The 23,509-nt window shown below is 39.4% G+C and overlaps 1 protein-coding gene across 1 annotated transcript in view; it reads left to right on the top strand.

Annotated features, from left to right (window-relative positions):
- Window positions 1-1,060: 1,060 nt before the first annotated feature.
- Window positions 1,061-23,509, top strand: part of LOC124171570 (acyl-CoA Delta-9 desaturase-like) — a 38,484-nt gene continuing 16,035 nt past the window's right edge. The window contains exons 1-3 of the mRNA XM_046550748.1: window positions 1,061-1,342; window positions 9,768-9,898; window positions 18,726-18,931. Coding sequence (XP_046406704.1) covers window positions 1,183-1,342; window positions 9,768-9,898; window positions 18,726-18,931 — 497 coding nt within the window. The 5' untranslated portion in view covers window positions 1,061-1,182. The remainder of the gene's footprint in view (window positions 1,343-9,767; window positions 9,899-18,725; window positions 18,932-23,509) is intronic.

Here is a 23,509-nt window from a genome sequence, read left to right as displayed (position 1 = left end):
TTTGAAATGTTTGCATGTTCAAAAATTTCTTTTATCTTCATTTTGTTTTTTCGCCTTACTTTCTCCTATTAACCTTTGTTTGTAATTTGGTTATTCACTAAAAATTACACTGATATGCTTTTAATGCCTCAAGAGCCAGCAAGGGCCGCGGTAATGTATGGAATTAAATTGAACATGGCCAGAAGATGATAGACAATTTGTTTGCCGAGATGCCTGCGTTATTAGAACGTATCACTCGTATCGAAGCCCGAGAAACGTTTTTGTTATTAGCAAAGTCTAGCAAAAAATCTGATGCGGAGCGGTGCACCATAGTGGTCGGAAACGTGGGCACTGAGGCAAAAGGGTGAGAATAGGCTGAAGCTGTTCCAGATATGAGCGTGGATGATAAAAGAGAAGGTGAGATGGACAGAGGAACTCCGCAGACTAGAAGAGTCCGACATCGACGCCCACATAACTGTCGTCCGGCAGGCCCGGAACTAGGGCAAGGCAGAGGGGGCATGAGGGGGCGACAGATTTCAGGGGGCGGCAAAATTTGAAAAGTTTACTAAAATAAGTTATTTAACTTTCCCAATTTAATTCTTAATGATATTAATAAAACTTCTTAATAGCAAACATACGGTGCATAATTTCAACTACCGGATCTCAAAAAAATTACTTACGGATGTATTATATCTAAGCTTTGGGGGAGGGGCAGGGAGAAGGGGTGGCGACAAACACACATTTCAATGCCTCAAGAGCCAGCAAGGGCCACGGTAATGCATGGAATTAAATTGACCAAACCAAATCCCTAGTTCCGGCCCTGGTCCGTGGCTTCACGAAATGAACGCGGAGCCAAACCCGAGCGACGCTTTAACCCAATCCGCTGGTCGCAGAAAACAGCGCGCGGGCCCAAGACACGTCAGAATCGTGAGAAGAGGTGTTATTGCCGCCACCTAAACATTGCGCCACATCCGCCCGTTTGTTCTGGAGCGGAGAGCGCGCAAATAATGCCCTCGAAACTTCCACCCGCCTCGATGACGGGCAAACATGAAGGCGCAGAGATAAGCGCCGCCTCCCCTACCTTGGAGGGATTTTGAGGAAGAGCCTCCGTGGCGGAGGAGGGGAATAGGCCCTTCCTTCCTCCTTCCTGCCAACAGTCGATCGCTGGCTGTTGGAGCCGCCTGCTCCACACTGCCCACCGACATGAGCCGCGCGCCAACCGACACGAGAGTGGACGGGTCCCGGCCCTTCCGAGCCTCCTTCAAGTGGCCCGACCTGTGTGCACAGGTGCTCATCCACGGCGGCTGCCTCTACGGCTTCTACCTCATCTTCGCCTCGGCCCGCGTCTACACCACCATCTGGGGTAAGTCCGTCCTCGAGCCTCGTTGACCGTGGGTCGCTGTTGACCGCACCGCGGCCGCGTGGATTTCCCTGGAGTGAGGTGCCTAATGCGGCCATTGATCGAAGAAAAGTGAAAGTCCGCAGGAAGAAGGGTTCTGTTGACATTCTGAAGGACTGAGGGGATTTTCAACTTGTTTTGGAAGAACTAAGGGGATTTTCAACTAGCTTTAAATGAACAAGACAATCAATTCATCTCAAGCGAGATACCAAGAAAGTTTTTACCTGGTATTAAGAAACAAATTAACTTTTTCACTAAAAATATTAAATGCTTCTCCGTGTGAATTGACTTACTCTGTGAAAAATTGCATTAGTTTCTTTTATAATATAAATTTACTACTGTTAAGCAAAACCCGAGCGACGTGTTGACCTTTGGAGTCGACCTTTCACGTCTGATAAGTGGAATTTATTTTAAAGTATTGGAAATTTTTTCTTGTTCTTCTTGAACAATGCATTGCAACTCTCCGCCACCATGACTGAATCTAGCGCTTCATTTCGACAAAGTTTTATTGGAAATTGACATCGATCGTGAAGGGAAAAATTAAAGTTTGGTTCTGGGAGAAAGAGCCCGCTTACGCCGGTAACCAGTGAATGAATGTGGCCGTTTGGGGAACTGTGTATCACTCGTAAGGGGATGCGGCAGTTTGGAGTGTTCCTTTGTGTCGCCTCGGCCGGTTGTTGGGTCGTGATAATTGTCGGTGCGTCTTGGGAATGCCTCGGGCTCAGCCGTTGCTCGACCCGCGGCGGCGAGGGGGGCGTGGCGGCTGGATGCGTCACCGTCGACCCCGGAAGAGAGATTCTCCCGGCGTGGGCAACTCACGCCGTCATCGACCAAAAGGCCCGCTTGTGATGCGCAGAGCGGCGTGGGCGCGTGGCTGTGCTCGTTTCTATGGATTTGGGCTCGCCGTGACTCGCGACCAGAGAATTAGGCTACCCGTCGAAGGGGACTGAGGCTAAAGGGAATTGGGTAAGGCTAAATCCTAAAGGGGATGGGTTGAGGTACGTGGGAGGCAGTAATGTAGCAAGGCCTGGGGGGTCCGGAGTCCCCCCCCCCCCGAAATATACGAACACAATTGGTTTGCTTCGGCAAAAAAGAAAACAAAATATTGAGAAATTGTGAATTTACAAATGATTTCTTTGAAAAATTTTTTTCAAAGAAATTTTTGAAAGTTTTTTTTCGATAGTGAAAAGTGTTAAAATTAGTTTAAAACCCTCTATTTATTGTTTTTAACCTGTTTTTTCAAACATTTTCCCGCGGATCCCGGTTGTGGACCCCCCGAACGAAATTTCTGGCTTCGCCGCTGGTAGGCGGGTGCCTTGTTTTCCTTTGGGATGCGATCCTTCTCGTCATAGCAATAGGAGAGCTTTCGACGGACGTGCCCTATAGAGTAGAAATGCCCTCAACCCTCAAGGAGGCGGCCTCAGCTACTTCCCTGCAGCCGTATAATTGCGTTTGAAGCGCTCCAGATAATTTAGATGCACTGATGCGTTAGACAGACTTGCTTGAAATAACTGTTTGAGACGCTAGAATAAATGTGTGAATTTCACATCTGGGTGACTTTGTCCAGGTTTCCTATAACCTTATCCATCCAAACCAACCTTCGGGTTGAAACACTTAGAGAAGGCTGATAAATAGATTAGGAATGTTATTTTTTAAATGCCTGAAATATTTATGGAGTTTTAATGAATTTAATCCGTGAGAGTCACGTGAGAGACCTGTCAATGACGAGAATAATTTTTGCTTTTGGCCGATGTTGCCGTATCGCTCACCATCTTTGTAGGTAGGTATAGCTTCCGTCCAGAATTCACCGATTTCTGACGTGTTGGTTCGTGTTGAAGACATGGGCAACGGTAACTGCAACGAAGATACAACTCTGCTCCGTAAGGAAATGGAGGTTCGTGTTTTAACTGTCATTAGATCTGTAGTTTAACTTAAAATCGCATTGCAGATCGCTTAAAATCGCGCCCTTACTGAGAAAAGATATCTAGTTTCTTCGCGATCGAGTGTAGATTGTGATTCTTTACGGTCGTGTGTGGTCGTAGTTGAGTGAAGAAACGGTTAGGTAACGCGCCGGTTCGGGGAATCATAAGGTCGCGATGGGAGACTTGTTTATCTAAGGATAACGGCCTTAGGTTGCACGCTGTTCTGTAATCTGTGCATTTCCTCACTAAAAACTCAAGCTCGAAGCGGGAAGGTTATTTTTATTTCCGACATTGATTTAGCGCGTACCTATAGCTATTCGCTGGCCTAAACCGTACAGCAAATGGAAGTTTAAACATTTTTGGAAAGACCGTACCACTGCATTAACGCCAGTGATTTCAACAATTGAATCAAAATTTTACTGGATTGAGATTTTCCTGTCGCGCCGACTATGCAGTGACGTTCAATTTTTATCAGTTGCCTCATGGCTAGCATAAATATCGGAATCACATTAAATGTCGCGCCGAAGGCGCGTAAACGCCGTACCGGTAAACCATGTTTAACACAACCAGCCAGATTACATTACAATTTATTTTGCGCAGTTGTTTGTGTTGTTTGGGGTAGTGTGGTGTTTGTGTTAGCAGAAACTTACATACTAAAACAGTTGTTGATCAACGAAAAGTCCTCAGAATGTGAAATATATATTTTTTCCTAATGAATATTATTTTTTAATGTACTTATTTATTATTATTTTTTAAATTAGTATTTGTTTGTTCTATAATTTTTTCATTGGTATTTTCATTTTTTATAATTATTGTTCGAATTTTTTTCCTTGTAAACAATATTGGTGATGTCTACCATTTTTATGTGAAGCAGCTCCTAATCGACTTAGTTTGCTGAAGATTTAAGATTACTTTTTTCACTTCCAGTGCCTTTGTCACAATCATCTTCCCTCGAGAAATTCTTTCACGCCTATTTTCTCACAGCGATCGAAACTGCTCGTGTTAATTCTTACCATTGTTTCCAATCTTCTTAATATTGCACGAAATGCAAGGAAGACCTTTGCCTTTCAATATTCTCTTGATTTCTTTTGCGAGCATATTGATATTTTACCCCTTTGCATAAACTCTTGTCTTCAGTTTTTGTCAGTTAATGCAAATTTTCCAAAGTGTTCAATCTGTCCCTAGTATTCATATCTATCCTTATTATAATTTCACGTACATACTCAGTGAAACACTTTTCTCTTCTTCATTATGGAAAATTGGAAGTTTTTTTCGGGTTAAGTTAATGACGCATCCAGCCACAGATTTTCTATACTCGAAGGGAGGAATATCATCGGGACCTGAGCACATGTTTAGACTCAGCGATTCCCGTGAGTGTTGCCGTTCCGTTAGAAAAATACGTGAATGTATATTCATTTTCTGAATGTGCCGTAACGGTTCCATGCTTTGAAATAATTTTGAAAGTTTTTTTAAGGAGCAGTTTTTAGTATTTTTTAATCAGATGCACCTCTCATTGAATTGACATATTTGCGTATTAATTGACGAGAAAATATAATTTAATGCTACAAGTACGACTTGCAAAAAATATAAACAACTTCCTTCTAGCCATGTAATTGTGTGATTCCCAATTATCTGTCAATATTAAGTTAAGTCAGAAATCGCGAAATCGAATGTTCACCTTTTCTGTGTAGTATTTTCTACCAGTAAATGTGATGACATATGCTGCGATATTTTACGGGAAAAGTAATTAGGACTGCGAAACAAAAACGCTCTTGGTTAGCAATATGGAGCAAGTATATGATATACGTTAGTGCACAGTATAGGCGGCGTTGACCCTTTAAATCTTCATTAGCCTTCTAATTCATTCCCAATGATTAATTTTTATTTGTATTAATTGAAGTTCTTGGACAGGACGTCCCTTAGAACTTTTATTGTGACGTATTGTGCGATTGAATGGTAACGTTTTTGTTGTAATGAATTTATGTAAAAAGGACAACAGCTACGAAAAAATTCATAACGAATGAGATAAAATCATCAAATATGGAGTAGGTTCAACAGATTCAGGCTTCAATTGGTGGAAGTTAGGCATGTTTAAATAAATGAAAGATCGTAGATTCTTGTGGAAAAGTGCTACGATCTTTTATTTATTTAAATATGGAGTCTTTTGAAAGCAATGGACAAAAAGAGTCCTTTCCCTACAAATAGGGAAGAACGATAGAAAAATCTATCTTAAATCAATTGATGATCGGTTTCCTAGGAATAATACTTGGTAAATATAAAAGAAGGAAATAATAGGTTTTTCAAAGATAGCGCAGAGTATTCTTGAGGCTTCGATTAGAGTATGCCGTAAGCGCACGTGGAACGAATTGGTGCCAATTTAAAAGATTTATCGCGTTCAGTTAAGTGTCGCTGGATTTACAAAGACTCCACGATACACAGAGCAGAATTTCCCTGTCGTATTTTGAATGAGAATGTGATGATCACATCTCCAGCGGACGACAGTCGTGAAGGTTTGCGTGACGCAACTACCCACTAAATTCTTTTGTCAGTTAATCTTCTCATATTTATTTATTTCCCCATTTTTATATCTTTATAACCCGGTGTACATATCTCTCAAGAGACATTCCTATGCCGTTTACTTGTCCTTCGACGATCGTCGTAATCGGACCATGATCAATGTTGATGTGGCCGATTAAGTTTCCCAATCTTCTCCGTGTTTTCGGGGAGACTTTTTCCCATCATCGTACGTTGTCCTCGTCGGTCGATCAGCTTGATCTTAATCATCCTTCTGATGCGCTACATTTCGAATGCTTCCAGCCTTTGCCTTACCTCCAGTCATCATAGCCCATAAATAAACATACTCCTGATATAAGTCACCAACATACTACCCCGCAAGCTGCCGATAGGCGTGTGACGGAAATTATTTGAGCGCCAGCTATAAAGCAGCCCGAGAGTGCAAAATAAAATTAGTTACTGCTTATGAAATATCTGACAGCCTGAGATTGACGAAGCATTTATTTTAGTCCTTAATTGTTCAGGGGCAAAATGTATTCCTCTGCTTATCATTTCATCAAAATTCCTCCCTTATTTTATCGTCTCTGACGCACCTTGTAATCTAGTGAGGTTCTAAGATGATGCTCGTCCGTCTGTAAGATATCTGTTCACAATAACCCATGCAATCTTAAGCGTAGCACGTCACGTCCGAGTATCTAGCGGCTCCCAGCCTTCCTAGTGTAAAAGCTGTGTAACGCCCTCTGTTCGCTTCTGAAAGTTTTTGACGCTTCTTGGCATTTTATTTACTTTTTATGAAAGTGGACCTCGATGTATTACACCTTAGTACAATTTTCATGCCTTATTGGAAACGAAGATAAAACCTATTTTTCCAACTTGTCGTGAAAGAGAAGGAGCGCGTAGGTGTAAATAGATTAGCTGAGAGCTGCGTTGAACCAATCTTAGATTTTTTGACCAGTGATGCTGACCCAACTTGTAACAACCTCTCTTTTTAAGTCCGCTATTATTATTAATTGTATTCCATACCTCTAATGTAGACATGTAACGAGGATTAGAACGAAAGAAGGAGATAGCGATTAGGGCAATGTGTAAGATTTCATTTCCCCTCTGACTGTAATGGTTGATATCAGCAGCGATAAGCATTCGAAGAATCACGTCTCTCGTTAGATTAATACGTCTTTATTCTATTTTAATTTCGATATAATTCTAATCCTGCATAGTTGCATGAGTACTCACAATAGGTATTTAAGAAATGGCACCTTCTTCCAACAATTGAAGCGCCATCCACTTGGAAAAGACGTCTTTAGTTGGGAGTAAGTTAGGAGAAATTTTAAATTCAAACTTTTAAACTAGCGAAAATAGTGAAATTGTTATTCACAGTTGGTTTGGAATGTATAAATATTTTGAATGTATCAAACTTTGACCTGTGTTAATGTGCTCTTCTCCAATTCCCTAACCTTCCTCACTTTTCGGACCAGCTCCCCCTCCCCTTTCCTCCGACTTTTCGTTATTAGCCCAGCTGTGCAAAGAAAAAACACCTTAATCTGAGAATACGCGTGACCAAACTGTGGACCGATTTTATAAATCAACAGTAAGAGACGGAATGAAGTGTTTTGTTTATCCTTTTGGCCTTCTCCCACTGCTCTGTTTTCCAACTTTTGGTTATTAGCCCAGCTGTGCAGCAAGAAAACGCCTTGATCTCAGTGCACGCGTGACAAAGCCGTCGGTCCATTTAATGCTTTAAAAATAAGGAATCAAGTTTTTTTTATCAGCTTTGAGCAACTCCCCTTCTCTTGTTTTTCCAACTTTCGGTTATTAGCCCAGCTGTGCAGCGAGGAAGTACCTTTATCTTAGTACACACGTGACAATGCCGTTGTCGGATATGTGTCAACGATTTGGAGCAGTTACATTGTCTTACAATTAGTTTTAAAATAGATTTTCCACCATCACCCCCAAGGATATAAGGAATGAAGGGTTAAAATATAATTTCCATCACTAATTTTCAAACTTCGATCCCAGCCTCATGCCCCAGCACCTTGTGATGATATCAGTGAAATTTAATTTCATGCGAAGCGAGTTGGAAGAGAGCCCTTGCACATTATACTTCAATTAATTCGTGGGCATCCACTTGGTACCTATACATCAGAGGTGCCTATGGCCGCTGTCTCCACGGTTCATCCTCTGAACCTGACGATTAAAGATAAACGTGACTGAAACGTCACGCGTTTTTCTCGAAGTAATTATTTTCAGCGGGTGCTGCCATTCTCCCATTTTATTGGTATTTCAGTGGCGTACTATAATGCTTTTACATTTGCAACCCACCCTCCAAACCTGGTGCCCCTATGGACACTGCCGCAGCACTCAATTTTAGCTATCCACACCATGGGTATAAACCAAAACTGGGGGAGGGGGCAAACGTGCTGTGGTCGTTAGAGTTGTAACTTTTTTTTGCTCAGAAAAGGTTAATGAAGCCAAAAGTTTAAGGAAATTAGGACAGCAATTTATTAGTTTTTATAATTATTTGCTTTAAAAAAATATTTTTATTTTAGTTTCATGTCTTATACTCATATTATTTCTCTTCAAAAGGAAAATTTGTTCATAACTTTTGTTTTGAACTAAATATATTTTCGCTTCTGGGGGGCAGTTGCCCCCCGCTGGATACGCACATGATCCACACATTTCTACATAATTGAATGCATTGAGTTAGACCCTAGACATCAGCCCACTTCATTACTATTTACGCATGAACTCGAATCGCATGGTGCTTGAAACGGAGGTGGACAAATTACATTTTAATATTATTTTAGATAAAAATACAAATTAATCAGCGCCGGATCCAAGATAATGACAAGGGGGGGCTAGATGGGCGTCCTAGGGAGTAACCTCCCAGCAACAATTGTATAGTATGCAATCTCGATCCGCCACTAAAATCCTGCAATGAAATTGTAATTTTAATACACAACCCAATGGCACATTTCGAAATGCTTTCTTAAAATACATAATGCAGTCCATCCTTGCATGATGAAGTTTAAATGCGTACTTTTATAAATTAAAATTAATTATTACCCTACGCCTTTGAATTGGGGGGCTCAAATATTTTTATCCCACATATGATACGGGAGGCTAGACGTCTTGTGAATGAGATAATTAAGACATTTTTAATGGCTCATAATCTATAATTTCTCAAAATCAGCCTTTCATCAGTTCTGGGAAAATCGTCAAATCATATAAGGTTAAAAAAAACAGGAGTTAATATCAATTTTGTCGAACAGTAGGCAATTACCTTGATTAATATCAAAGTTTCGAGGACAATTATCTGACAATTTACTTCTTTCGGATGATGTAAAAAAAATATGGGGAGCAAATCATTCGTTCACTTGGTACACAGGAGGCAAAGCCTGTGATGCAGTTAACCAAAATTTATTTTAATTTTAGGATTAATCTATATTTCTTCAAAAATAAAGTTCAAATTTATCTCAATGGTTTGAACATTATTTTCTCTCCTATTTCACCCTCTAAACCTAAATTATGTATTCACCCTCAAGACATAAAGCTGTATTCATTGACTCCATCTTACTCCTCTCACTTTTTTTAGTGTTACTCAAACTGATCTTAACTTTTTATTATAATTTTATATGTATTTTTTTAATTATAAAATACTTTTTAAATGTATTTTAGCTACAAAGTGTTTCATAGTTTCAGAAATAGTAATTCATCAAAATTTAAGTCGTTAAAGTATCGAAAATACGTATTTCCAATGCACATATTTTGCATTATGCCCATTTCTGGCTTGAAAATATTTGCGTCTCTATTCCACATTTTGATTTCATTGCAATCCTTACTGCATTTTGCGTCATAACATCTCAATGCGGTGGGTAAAATCGATTTCATTGGAAATTCGGTGTAGCTACTCAACCAACAATTAACTCACCCTTTGTTTTTGATTTTCTCCACAGCATTCTTCGTTTTGTACGCATCTGGATTTGGAATAACAGCGGGCGCTCATAGACTTTGGTCTCATCGTGCATACAAGGCAAAATGGCCTCTACGCCTGCTGTTGGTCTTCCTCTTCACTATTACTGGACAGGTTGGTATTTCTCTTCCAACCACGTAATGCGGTTGTGTGTGCAGTTCTAATGAATCGCCCATCGCATATTAGTGGTAGCCGCGTATTTGAGACGAATCTCCAAGCGCAGAAGCCAATTAAAGAATCACCTACATTTTCTCCGGCTGTTTGGGATAAAAATTCGTTTAAGCGAGCAATGTACCAGTGGTATCTGCACAATACGTGAACATAGACGTTTTTAAAACTCTAAAAACATTTTAAACTCTGAATACCGATTTTTTTACATTTTCCTCGCCACTCAACTAAACCTGGGAACCTATACTCTTTTAGCCTCTTACCGCTCCTGTAAACTTTGATTCTATTTTTTTAAAATCAATTTACATTATATCAGGATAAATATTTATCATTTGAGCATATTTTCAATAAGGTGAGTTCTTTTATTGGCCTCTTATTGTATTCGTAGAATAATTCTTGGAGTTACGATCTCCCAAAACTTTTTAATTAAAAAAATGTATTAAAAATAAATCTTTGCATAAAACCGTCGATAATGGCAAAATAATGTTCGGAAACGTTCGCCTTAAAGGTTTTTTTTAAGTTAATGAAAATTAGATACCCATAAGCCTAGGAATAAGAATAATAATTTAATATTTTCATGTTTAAAATGTAAATAATAACAATTTCGCATTTTATTCTCAAATGCTATCTTTTTTCACGTTTCACAGTCTACTTATGACAGCATATTTACGGAATTATTCGGATGATTTGAGTAGTTACTTATTCGGAGCAAACTGTGTAGGTCCCGATGACTTCCAAAACCCGGAATTTGCTGCATTTTCGACTCATTGATGTGGGTAGGATATCAAGGTCTCCGCTATTGTAATGCTCGTAAGCAAGGGTGGATCTAGGATTTTTTTCAAGGGGGGGAGGGCACCGGGATCTTACATGCAAACGGTCTTCTCATATTTAGGATTAAAAACTACATGCAAAATTACTCTATGAAATATACTCTTAATTTTAAAATGAAAGTGAAAAATATGTAATTATTAATTAATTTTATATTAAAATATAAAATTAATTAATATTTATATGGAAAAATCTCGTCTATTTTTAAGCGTCTGGGGGGCACGTGCCCCCCGCCTAAATCCGCCTATGCTCGTAAGGGTCGAACTCCAAGGTTCACCCCCTTCAACCCACCTCTCTGGGATGTAGTCTCACCAAATTCCCATTAGTCCCATTGTGCAATTTTCCCTGGTATTTGGTGGAAAGGGATTTCATCCACCACTGCCCTATTCTCATCTCTTCCAAAAGTTCTCTCATTCCATCCCTCCCTTCCCTCTTCATCCTCCTACACATTTTATGGACAACAATACATGCACGTCAAACCCATGCAGCCTCATCTCGTGCCCTTTCAGCCCACTCCACCCTTCGTCAGTATGCGATATAGAATTTAGTACACTCTCCAGATATTTTATTTTTCCTCTTGCGCAAGGAGCTCTTCATCGATCTTTTCTCTTCGTTAAAAAAGGGTATTTTGCCTGGGCAATTCCCCTCCTAATCTAGTCGCTACTGCGTGCGAGCATTTTCCTCTAGAATATTGCCTTCAATAACTTTCAACCCCATATTTTTATAAAAAATTTTTTTATTCTTAGGAAGTTCAAAACCATTAATTTCCATGGTAACAACTTCGTTTAAACATGCGAGGTAAACTTTTAAAATGGGACTTGAGAAAGTTCGTGGGACTTTCTCGAAAATTAATTCTTTTTGAGAACGATAGAAGGCCACAACAGAATTTACCGCGATATGAAGTATGGTCCACCATTACTTTACGTACTTAATTGATTATTTTAATATTACCGAATAATATGGTCAGTAATACTGAATGAGCGTTAGGTACACAGAATTTCATGCATGCCCTAAGTTTGCGACGCAAGTAGATACGAGTCTTAATGCTGTCGAAGTAGCGTATTGGGGCATACTTGGTAACCCCCGCCATATAATCGTACGTGTCACTGTGGTAGCCCATTCATGTAGCTGAGTGCATGTTGGGGAAACATACCAATTGTCATACACCTTAGATGTAGCTCGTTAGGTATCAGTTAGATGAAGATAATAATGTTGTTGCACTTGACCTTCATTATGTACTGTATTGCATTATGTACTGTATCGCATTGCTCATCTCTTTCATACATCCCTTCATGCAAAATTTTCGTTGATTTATGAGATATTACTTTTTCGTCACTGAGGCTATTCTCTTTGATATATCAGCAGCCTACGTCGCTCGTCTCTCCTCATATCTCTAGCCATTTCTTCAGCAAACAAACTGGAAACCTTGGAGGCCACGGACACCCTTGTCTCGCCCGACCAACATTCACCCCGATTTATTCAACCCACGGCAATATTCAACAAAGTGTAAAATTTTCATTCATTGGAGCCGTCTTTCTTTCATTACTATAGAAAGGTAGGTACTCGGATAACTAAAACTGTTACTTTTTCTTGTACTTTCACTTAGCTGCTCTTCCAAAGTTACTATACCCAGAAACAACAGCGGACGGTGTTTCATGAAAGATTAAAACTACGTTTCCGTATTTTGTTAGGTTATCCTTCCTAGTTCCGATTCCTTTCAAACCAATTCGGCCTCTGATTCGAAAGAAATCTCATAAAATCGAAGACGAAATATCAATATTAAAATTGTTAACAAATGCCTCTTTTTCATTAAAATTTAACAATAATTTTAAAACAAGATATTTTTTCGTTGAATTTTCATTCTTAGACTTTGATCTGATGTTCATCTGGAGTTGATTCATTTTTTAACACCATTGGAACAAGAAATTGGTAATATTCTAACATATTCTGGATATAATAACCATGACACCTATGCTAATGCTAATGTTCACGTGAATTTCCGTTAGTTTTTCCCACTCGACTCCATCTTAGAGGTATCATGTTGAAAAGAGCCGCATGGTGCATTCAGATGAGGAAGAGGTCACCCTGACTCGGCTGAGAATTGGACGAACTACTCCCACGCATGCATTCTTAGTCGTGGAAGAGAAGCTCGCCCCCCTTTTTGATGTATTTAACTACCGTCCCACAGTGGGTAGAAATCGAAAAAAGCTGGCCAAAAATCGCTGTAGTCTTAAGTATTGCTAAATGAGTGAAACTTTTTGCGAATCTGTTATTTTATAAACACAATGAAACTTATTTAGGATGATTTAGTCCAGAACATTGTTTAGGAGGGCAGTAAAATTTAAAAATAAGGGAAAGTTAAGCGGGAACCATAGTTACCAGGGGCAAGTCGAAATTTTGATATGTGAATATCAAGGGAAAAACAGAAATTCTTCCATATTAAACTATGTTTAGGCTATCTAGTAGCTTTTCATAAGGCATGTGATGATTGAAAATTGCTATTGAGTCTTTTAAACCTGAAATTTTGGTCATTGAAGAGTAATAATAAAAATGAAAACCATTGACAAATATTTGTATTGCAAATTTCTCAAAACAAAGGTGTGCCACATTAAATTCTATTCTGAGCCAGAGGATAAAGACTCCTCATATTCTAAAATATTTTCGCTATTCACCAGAAGATTTTTCATCTCCTCTGGTATTTTTTTTACTTAACGGGAAATCCACGCAGAACAAGAAATGAAAGGATCTGACGTAAGTAGAAGTTTATGGAAAAGGTCATAGTTTGTGGCAATTATAGAAACTTTTCTGGTGTGTTTTTCGCGAATTCCATGGAAGTTGCTACACTTGATTCCTCCAGTAAAGTAAAAATTCGCAGTTTTATCACTTTTCTACGTTTAGACCTTTCACTCGCACTGTCGAAATGCTGTTACGGTCTTCCACGAGGAGTGCTTTCAGTTTAACCTAAAACAATGATAAATTACGAAATAATTACAATTCACTGACTAAGGCAACAAGGTATGAAATACACGCGCAGTTGTATATGCGTGTAGTACATATTATCATTTATCCGTAAACATTAGCATTCACCTGAAGGAGACGAACATGGGAGATATTTTAACACAGCGCCAGTAAGTATTATTGGCTGTTTTAACCAAATATGATTCAACTTCAGAAATCTACTATTCACTCTGGTGCACGCATCTTACTTTCGAAAGTATTGACGAAAAAGCACTTTTTGAATGAGGGCCGAAAGCAAAGTTTTTAATTTCTCATCTCCTCCCAAAAAAAGTTTTTATTGTAAAAACTCCAGTACTAACGATTTCTTCTGCTTGATGGTCCCCCTTCTATTTACCAATATCACACTATGCAAATCTCAGCGAGTCACTAATTCTGTATCCATAACTGGGGAACTAAACTGTAAACGTCCTTTGGCACACACTTCAGCAAGAAATACTGAAGTGAGATTGATGCTGAGCACTCGGCTAGAGATGAGCGTGCTAATCGCATAGACTGCATATTTTGGGAAAACCTAATTTGTAGAATGGAAGCACTTGCACGTGTTCATAGAAAAAGAAAAAAATCTGGGTGCCTAGGGGTAGCCGCCGAGGACAAAGGGCTTGGAGAGCGCGCGAACCATTAGATTTTTTACCATCCGCACGCGGATCCCGTGGAAAGACCCAGGGGTATAATCGTCAGAAGAGGGTACAAACCATAAATAACAGCAAATAACAAGTATTTTAGTACAATGCACTCACAATTAAGTGAAAATCCAGTCTCTCAAACGGACTACGACGCATGTCATCCTAAGTTGCCGAGAGCCTACGCCGCGTATTGCGGGTCATGGGGCGCGACAACCGCCCGACATCATTTTGCTTTACCACGAAAAAATCGGAGGGGAGCAAGTTGGAGCAAGATTTTTCTTTTCCGACTAATATTATAGACTTCAGTCTAACTCCTGGTGTAAATATCTTAAGAGCGGCAAGCGGCGGTTAACTACTTTTATCCTAGCATTAGGTAAAAAATTAACGAAAAACAGTGATATTTTTAACAAACCATAAAGTTAATAAATAACAATTGACTAAAACAAAAGTTCGCTCTTAATTAACTAAAAGAGTGGTACTATCAATAAATGTCCTCAAAAATTCCGAATTATTAACTGTTTTTCATTGCATGGGGAACAAACGTTGAACTTTTACGCATAAATCGCGCACTCACGATTTCATAGATTTTTATTGATTTTTGGCGAGCTATAAAAATTAAACAAAAATGTTTGACAGAAAATCAACTTCAGTTTTACATGCCCTGGACCTTCTAAAATGATAATATAGTACTCCCGGTTCGAAATGAAAAAGTCGTTATTTTGATTTTTGGATTTTTTCGATTTCAGCCCACTGTCGCGTCCTAGCATTGGGTACATTCTTCTTCATTGCGCAAAGTATTCGGAAACTTTCATTAAAAGGAGGAGGAATGGAAAGAGTCCTGGACAATGACGCCGATTATATCGATAACACTACTGCGAAACGTACCCACTCCGCGTTTACTAAATAAAAAATATATCAATTCGTGCACTATCGATTACTCTATCCTGCTGTAAGACATGAGCGGTGCAAATGATAAAGCCGTCAACGCACCCATAATAGTACTGCTACCACTATTGTATGCCTTTGTGATGTATGTAATTGCCGTCTTAGCATTAGGCACATTCTTCTAGCAAGGTGATATATAAAATATCATGTAGCGTCCTTATTTAAAACTATTAAACCTAATCGTACATCGACCTTTCCCTCCGAAGTAAAAAAGAAACTTATTCTGTTTTTCTGAATATTGCACTGTATGAGACCTCTTGTACTTAAGATCACTGCATGAGAGCTTTGATACTTGCTCCTGTATGAGAGAGCGTAATACTGTGATTTGTTTTAAATTTCGCAATTTGAAATATAAAATATAACGGAGCATTTTAAATTATTTAAATAATCGAACATTGATCTTTCCCTCCAAAGTTAGGTAGAAAAGGAAACTCATCCTGATTTTACTGCATATTCCACTGTGTGAGGGATCTATTAGGCTCAGCGTCATGCCCGGATGTCTTTCCTTCATAGAGTCAGACTGGTCTTCGTCCAGGAACTCCATTCTGGGCTTCGGCTCACGATGCTCCATTCCGAGTTCCACTACCGTTTGCCTTTGCTTTCTCGTTTACGCTATGACCTTGAAGTGAAGAGCTCTCGCTTGGTTCTTTCTTTTTTTCTCCATTGCGTCACAATACTTTCTCTCTCTTGGGCGTATATAAAGGGTTGGGCTCAAAAGGCCGTCCCCCCCAAACCGAGGAAAATTTCTAACGTTTAAGCTGTATACCGCCCGCGCGCCGCTTACTGCTTTCTAAGCATCTACTGGTACCAGCGTACGTCCTTAATTTTTATTTCGTCCTTAATTATATAGCGTTTCCTTAATTTTTTTTCACAAGGTGAAATATAAAATATAATGGATTGCCCTTATTATACTGCTCCCTATCCATCTACTATTGCTAGCGCAAATCATTAATTTGTTTAAAGTTTCACAATTTGAAGTATAAAATATCACGGAGCGTACTTATTTACAATTACTTTACCTAACCGTGCATTGAACTTGGACCACCTAAGATATAATCTCACTACGCCTCTCCTTTCTCCAATGGCTTTCTTTAAACTTGCCTTTTCATCGGTGAAGGTTATTATATATTAAAGTATACCATTTCCAGGCTATCTCCTATATTCACGTTTTCCTATTTTCTCTATTATTATTTTCCCAGAATAATCTTTATAACTATCCCTGCCTTTTCCGGATTTATGGATTGCTTTATCGCAAACCTGGTGTGGCGAGTTGTTTGACTTTCCCGGAACGTGATTCCAAGCAATGAATGAGGCTGTATTCAGCAAGAGATAGTCGCTGGTTTCCTTACTCGCGTTCAGGCACCACCACTGTGATAGGTGGTGGTCGGCCTATCGCGCTGGTCGCGGTTTATGATATGATAGCAGCCCAAGTGGTTTTCTGTACACTCCCGCAGAATGTGAAGAATACACATGTGCTCCGACAGTAAAAAAATTACGGTAAAGCGACGTCCGCGCGTATATTTTGTGGTATACGCCAGCGTCCACACCGATGGTCCATTGCAACGTGCATAGGTCGCTGACTATTCAAAACTGAGTTCTAAAATATCGAGAATGCATCTCAGTAGAGAGTATATTCTGGTAAATTTGCGATCTTCTTTTCAGCAGGCTCGGTGTCGGCGCTGTGGCCTGGACTAGTTTTCGGTGTCGTCTCCAGGGAAGAAGTAATCCTATTTAGTCGAGGACGTTAACCTGTTTCGTTATGCTATTGAATCCTATGCATAAAATTTTCTATTCGTCTTTCACTTTGATTAGCCGCGGAAATCACCTCAACATCCATTGAATCAGGTGTGGAAGGAATCCATTAATAAAGAATTTACTCATCTTAAATCTGATGCCGAATTTGTGAGCTGAATCACAGCGTCAGATCGTGGATATTCCAGTCTGTGAAAAAGTTCTGCTAGATTTACGAAATTGCTCTTTGCTAGGTAAACAGTGGCACCGACTCCATGGGGCCTGAGGGGACCCGAGCCCCCTCAAAAATTCGTTATAGGTGTGATGTAAAAATGTGTCAGGCTTGTCGATTTTCCCTGGATTGGCCAGATATCGAGATTCGAGTTATCAGGGTTATAATGTTGGTCATATGGCTCTTCTAAAATGCTTAAAAAACTTAGAACTCATACTTATAAAATTTCCCGGGGCAAGATCCCCGGTTTGGGCCCCCCCAATATATTTTGTAAGTCGGTACCCCTGTGGGTAAATGACATTAAAGTTATTGCTCATAGGGGACTATTTCTTTCGGAATGAATAGGATTAAAGATCAATTGCTATCGTATTAGTCACAAAGGCCGTTTTACACGGGGCGCAGTCTTAGGTGTGTACCAAGGCGCAGCCAAAATTGTGCCGTGCAAAGAAATGAAATGCTAGAACACATACAAAAATGCGTGGATGGCATAATAGCCCCTGTTCTAATTTCGTTCGTGCATTCGCGCAATTCCACGCTATAAAGAGAACCTAATGCAGTTCTAACCTGCGTAATTTCGTGCTCCGTGTTAAACGGCCTTAACAAAGCTACTATAATAACCTTTCACAACACAATATTTTTGACTAGTTCATGGAAAGTGTGCGTAGAGCGAAACGTTACATCAGGCGCATATATTCGCGCGTTAATATGCCAGATACTAAAACACTAAACGCTTGTAAAAGTGATGGCATTTCATTCTAGGCAATGCCCCTGGTAGTTGGATGCTCTCCTAGCCCATTATCTTAATGGGCTAAATTCGCAACCCTATCCCTACCCTCGCAGAGGGGAGCTCCCCAGGGCCGGATCCAAGGAGGGCCAGGGCATATAATTCCCCTCAAATCGCAGTAATATTGTTTATGTGTAAGCGCATTTGGCTTAAATTTGTTGAAATTGGTCATATCCGTATAAAAAATAAGAAGATAACAACAATAATATTGGGCTAGGGTGCGGAAACCTTGGGAAGTCAATAAAATTAGTTTGTGTGGAAAGTTGCAATGGGTTAAAATTTGGACCGAACATTTTAATTGCTGAGGCATGCAATCACACACTTTGAGAGTGTTCATCTTAAATCAGGAGCGTATCGAATGTCATCTAATGTGATTTTTGGAGGTGGTTTTGCTATTTCGGGTATGTGAAATGTTTCAAGTAACATTTCATCTATCCTATTTCATTGTGTTACGTTATCATGAGGAGAATTTTCAATTTTCATTGCCAAAAAAATTACATTTACGGTGTAAACATGTATTGTCAATCAGCGTCTACCTGTTAAATTAGAATTGAATTTTGAATTCATACTTGTTGACATTTTCTGAGTCCGCATAACCTTCCTTTATTGCAGAGGCACGTTCACGCATGGGCTTTAGACCATCGTGTGCACCACAAGTACAGTGAGACGGATGCCGATCCCCACAATGCCAAGAGAGGCTTCATGTTTGCCCACGTTGGCTGGCTGGTGCTCTCCCCTCATCCAGATGTCGTTGAGAAGCGCTCATCCATAGACATGAAGGACCTGGATGACGACCCTATTCTCGTCTGGCAGAAGAGGTAACCATCTTATTACAAATATAGCGTGTGGCAGTAAATTCTTCTCGCGATTTCATCGGGGTACCCTCCTCAATCTCCATCGCCGCCGTCCTTTCGATGAAAGCCTTTTTACATCGTCATCTAAATATTTCTATGACCGTGCGGTGCAGTGGCGCAGTGAGGGGGGGTTTGGGGGATAAACCCCCCCAGAGATCAGAAATTTTTAAGTTTAATCCAGTTTACTTAATTGGATTGATATTACTAATAGAATAGTGTAAGGATTAATAAAATATCCATCAGAAAGCCGTAAAACTCACCATTTTCAACCATTTATCTTAAAATTCCGCAATTAATAATCTCGCACCTACCGCTTATCCTGGTGGGTATACCATACCCCCCACACATCCCGGTATTAGTTACACCTAAACCCTCCCCAGCCTTAATTCCCAGCTGCGCCCCTGGTGCGGTGTACATGTTGCGGTCCTCTGGCACGCTTCATGTTGGTGATTGGTCACCCCCTACGAAACACCCTAGAGGTGGCTCACAGGGTATTATGTAGATGACGATGGAAAAGGATTTCATCGAAACGTCGCGACGCGTCGGCAGCGATGGAGATTGAGGAGGTTACCCGGATGAAATCTCGAGGAGAATTTACTGACACCTTTCGCCGGGAAAAACTGAAGTCATACATAAAATATAGAGAGTCAATTAAAGCTGCATGCGGTAATAGTGCACCAAATTTATAACATTGACTGGAAATTTTCACGAAAAATTTAATAACACACTCGGTTTCTTTATATCTTGTGCATCGTCATCTCGATACGATGATACGAACTGTATGGAAACCGGTTATAATTTTGAATTTTGTGTAGAAAAATTCCAGTTAGTTTAAAAAATGACTCATTTCAGGTTCTAATATTAATAAGAGAAAACCTAAAGTTAACATTGTCCTATTTTATACCCATATTACACGGATGATTGCAACAACAAGCGTTATTGATCGAGTCAAGGAAAATTAATGCTCGCTGTGCGTTAACCAACCCTTTTAACCATCCTAAAATAATATTATAAAATATCTAACATAAAAAAATCTACCTATTTCATAGCCGCAATTTTTGCCATCGTGGAATAACTGTTTACTTTTTCTCCCTATGACCATTTTTCTGTGCGCGTCCCATCACATTTCTTTTACTTCTTTTACTTAACTTATTTTAATGATTTATATTTTATATATTTTTTCAAAATTAGTTTTACCTACCACAGCCATTTTTGTTTTGCGGTAAAATTATACACCTGGGGCATTCCATACCACTTCGAACTGGAGTTGACCTTGGCCTTTAATATTTAGCTCATTTAGTATAAATGTGTGCCAAATAGACATCATTTGAAGCTTTTTGCCAATTTAACTGCTAAATGACAGGTATTTTTTTAAATGGCAGTTTTCGCGAAAAATTTTCAGGAAAGAATCAGAGTGAAAAGATCTTTGTTGAATTTCTTTTTTACTGATGCTTTTGAAAATTCCGAAAGTTTGATCAAAATATTGCTTTGATTGGTACCATTGAAAGCAATTCTTTGTTTTTCAATGAAAAGTTAGACATGTTTGTGATTTATTATTTTCCACATTTGTTTTAGTCTCTAATTATGACTCTTGTACTATTATATATATGCAAGTAAATGATTAGGTTTATAACATAAGTATGAAGACTGAAAATGCTCCTTTTGGTTTGTGAGGAAAAATATTGTTTTCGAAATATCCAGAGGAAGACTCAAAGGCTTTAATTCGAGGGTGATCTCCCGTATGAACACAGTGGTAATTTATGGCCCGCATGAGTAAAATTTTGTCTACTCAGCCCTTACGCCTAGATGTGGGTCACTTTGATCAGGGGAAAATTGCCTCTGTTGGGGGACTACAGATCTTTGGCCCGATGCGTGGACCAACAAACCACCCAGACAACATCTATAGATTCAAGCCTCATATGCATAAGCTTACGTGTGCATTTTATTGCCACAATTTCGGCCTTCGTGGAGGTACCGATTACTTTATCACCATATGGTTATTATCTTGGTAATATGCAATCAAATTTTTTATTTGCCTCCAGCAATTTCTTTGTAGCCGTTTCCATTCACTTCTTGAAGCTTATTAGCACACCTTGCCTTTTTCAATAGCAATTATGGCCATTATTATGCAGTGGCTATTAAAAATTGATGAGATATGACGTTGATGATGGGCTTCGAACGATATTTATTGGTTATCAATGATCAGCAGTCTATATGCATCGATACGTAGGTGCTCGTCGACCTTCAATCATTGGACCATCGATATAAGGAAGTGAATTTGGTTAAAACATACATTATTTTTAACCCGAACGAGCGCCCGAGAAACATTCAGTTCTCACCTACGGTGGGACAAAAGTCTCTTCAAATATCATTGAAATGATGTTGTCAATGCCTGCTACAGGGTTTTCCCTATTGTCAGGCCACTGAGACAATTTAATGAGTGCTTCCACTACAAATATTTACCAAAATAGTAACACATCGTACAGGTATTATATTTCGTCCACTCTCAAATTATTTCTCGGCTGAATTTGCAGAATGCTACTTTGGTCTGCTAGAAGCCTATCTCTGCCCTATACAATGGCCCATTTGGGACGAAAATTTCACGGTTGTTCAATGTTAATTTCATTTCTGGGATATTAAAGTGAGAACTTCACTACTCGTACTTCATAGAGGAATAATGGAGCTAAAGAAAGGGCTTAACTTTGCGGGGAAGAGAATAGAAAAGCCACTAAAAAAGCCGGCTCTCCTGTGGCTCATTATTCTCACTGTTAAGTTAGAACGACAATTATAATGCTAAATAATGGTAAATATGATGTTTTTAAACTGATGCGTTTTCGTAAATTCGCATAAAAAACTCCGCTTTTGCTCATTCTTTAATCCCTCGTCTAGAGGATAACCTCATGAAATTGTCCTCACCCTCTGCGTTTCGAAAGCAGGCCTTTCATCCAGAATGCCAGAAATTCAACCATAGCACTTATCCTACGCTAGGGGTGGCTTTTTTCACAATTTCAGATTTCAGATGCTATTAATAATTATTCCAAGGAAATCTCTCCTCGCCACCTATAAAATTTAGCCGTAATTAACACAAAAGAAAATTGAGGAAATTAGAGGATAGTTCAACCCTGGTGAACACTAGACCCAGTCCTTTGGGAGAGAAATAACTTCTAGAGGCACTTTTCCTTAATTTTAATGAAAGAGCGCATCACTTCCTTTCGACTGCTCGTATTTTGTCTTTCATCGTGACGAATCACTCACCAAAAAGTAAATTATCGCTTTTTAAGGCACATGGGCTAGACCTTAGTGAAAATTTGCCTGTATTTCAAATTAAAAAGGTTTACGTCTAAGAAAAACACTGAGGTAAATTATTGAGATTTGAGTTATAGGAAGTTGTTGACAAGGGCCTACTTTATAGACACTGAAAATTTCAAGGCGAGAGGCAAGGTAAGTTTTGAGCGAGTATTAGGGGACGAAGTTCTAAAAATCTATGAGTCACCGGGTTAATCAAAACGTATTTATGCGTCCTCTTATACTAAACGTTTGGACTCACAGATTCATCATCAGGTGCTAAACAAGACATCAGGTCTTGTACCTCATAGTCACTACGAGTCGAAACTCATAGTGTATTAAATGAAATTGTAGAAAAGTGCTTCAAGTATTTCATTTATAAAGGCCTTCCTCAGTAGCGTATGAAGGTTATATCTTTGGGGGGCAAGGTCAATGTAAAGCACGGTTAAGTAAGGTTAATTTTAAATTAGGTCACCCCATAATATTTTGTACTTAAAATTGATTTAAAATTAGAAAAAAATGATGCTCGATAGTACTAGTCGACAATTAGAAAGTAAAACGATAAGTCTAAGAAGCGGGTGGAAACATCATCAAATGCTGAGTGCTTTCTTTTAGTGTGGGACTTCCTTATTATTTATTTTCCTGCATTAATGTTTCCCCTCGTCAATATTTACCTAAAAAACTCATCGCAGGTTCGAATTTCATCCACTCTCTCATTTGTATTTCCTTGGTACTTGAACTTCCACTAAAGAGGGAGGGAAGTAGCCTAGTGGGTAGAGCGCTTTTTTCGACTAATTGAAGGGCCCGGGGTTGAATCCAAGTGAGGCCTTCGACCAACCCCGGACTAAAATCCACGAAGTGCAACGTGGCACAGGGAAAGGAAATGTCCCCTCTACCTTGAATGTGAGATATTCACGCGCATGTAGCTTAGTCTGGGATGAGCTCTACCGTCGCCTATGCAAACCAACGATCCGGTTGAATCACTGACTTGAGGTAACTGCACCATTTGCGACCAATGAAAAGTGATCACCTTCCCACTTCGATGAAATTCCATTACCTCACCCACGGATTAGCTCCACTTACAACAGATCACTAATTGAATTTCCTCGATCGCCTTAGTATGCAGCCCTTTGACTGAATTATTCAGTTCCTGGATATGCTTGCATTGGATGTAACAACTTCTTTGACATTCCCACTGACTGTTATTTCATACCTCAATGGGTGAAATTCCTCCCATTCCTAAGGATACTTGCTAAT

This window comes from Ischnura elegans, chromosome X (assembly GCF_921293095.1).
Source record: "Ischnura elegans chromosome X, ioIscEleg1.1, whole genome shotgun sequence".
In the NCBI taxonomy this organism is placed as follows: domain Eukaryota; kingdom Metazoa; phylum Arthropoda; class Insecta; order Odonata; family Coenagrionidae; genus Ischnura; species Ischnura elegans.
Note: the sequence above shows the minus strand (reverse complement) of the source record. Positions and strands in the feature narration are given on the sequence as shown.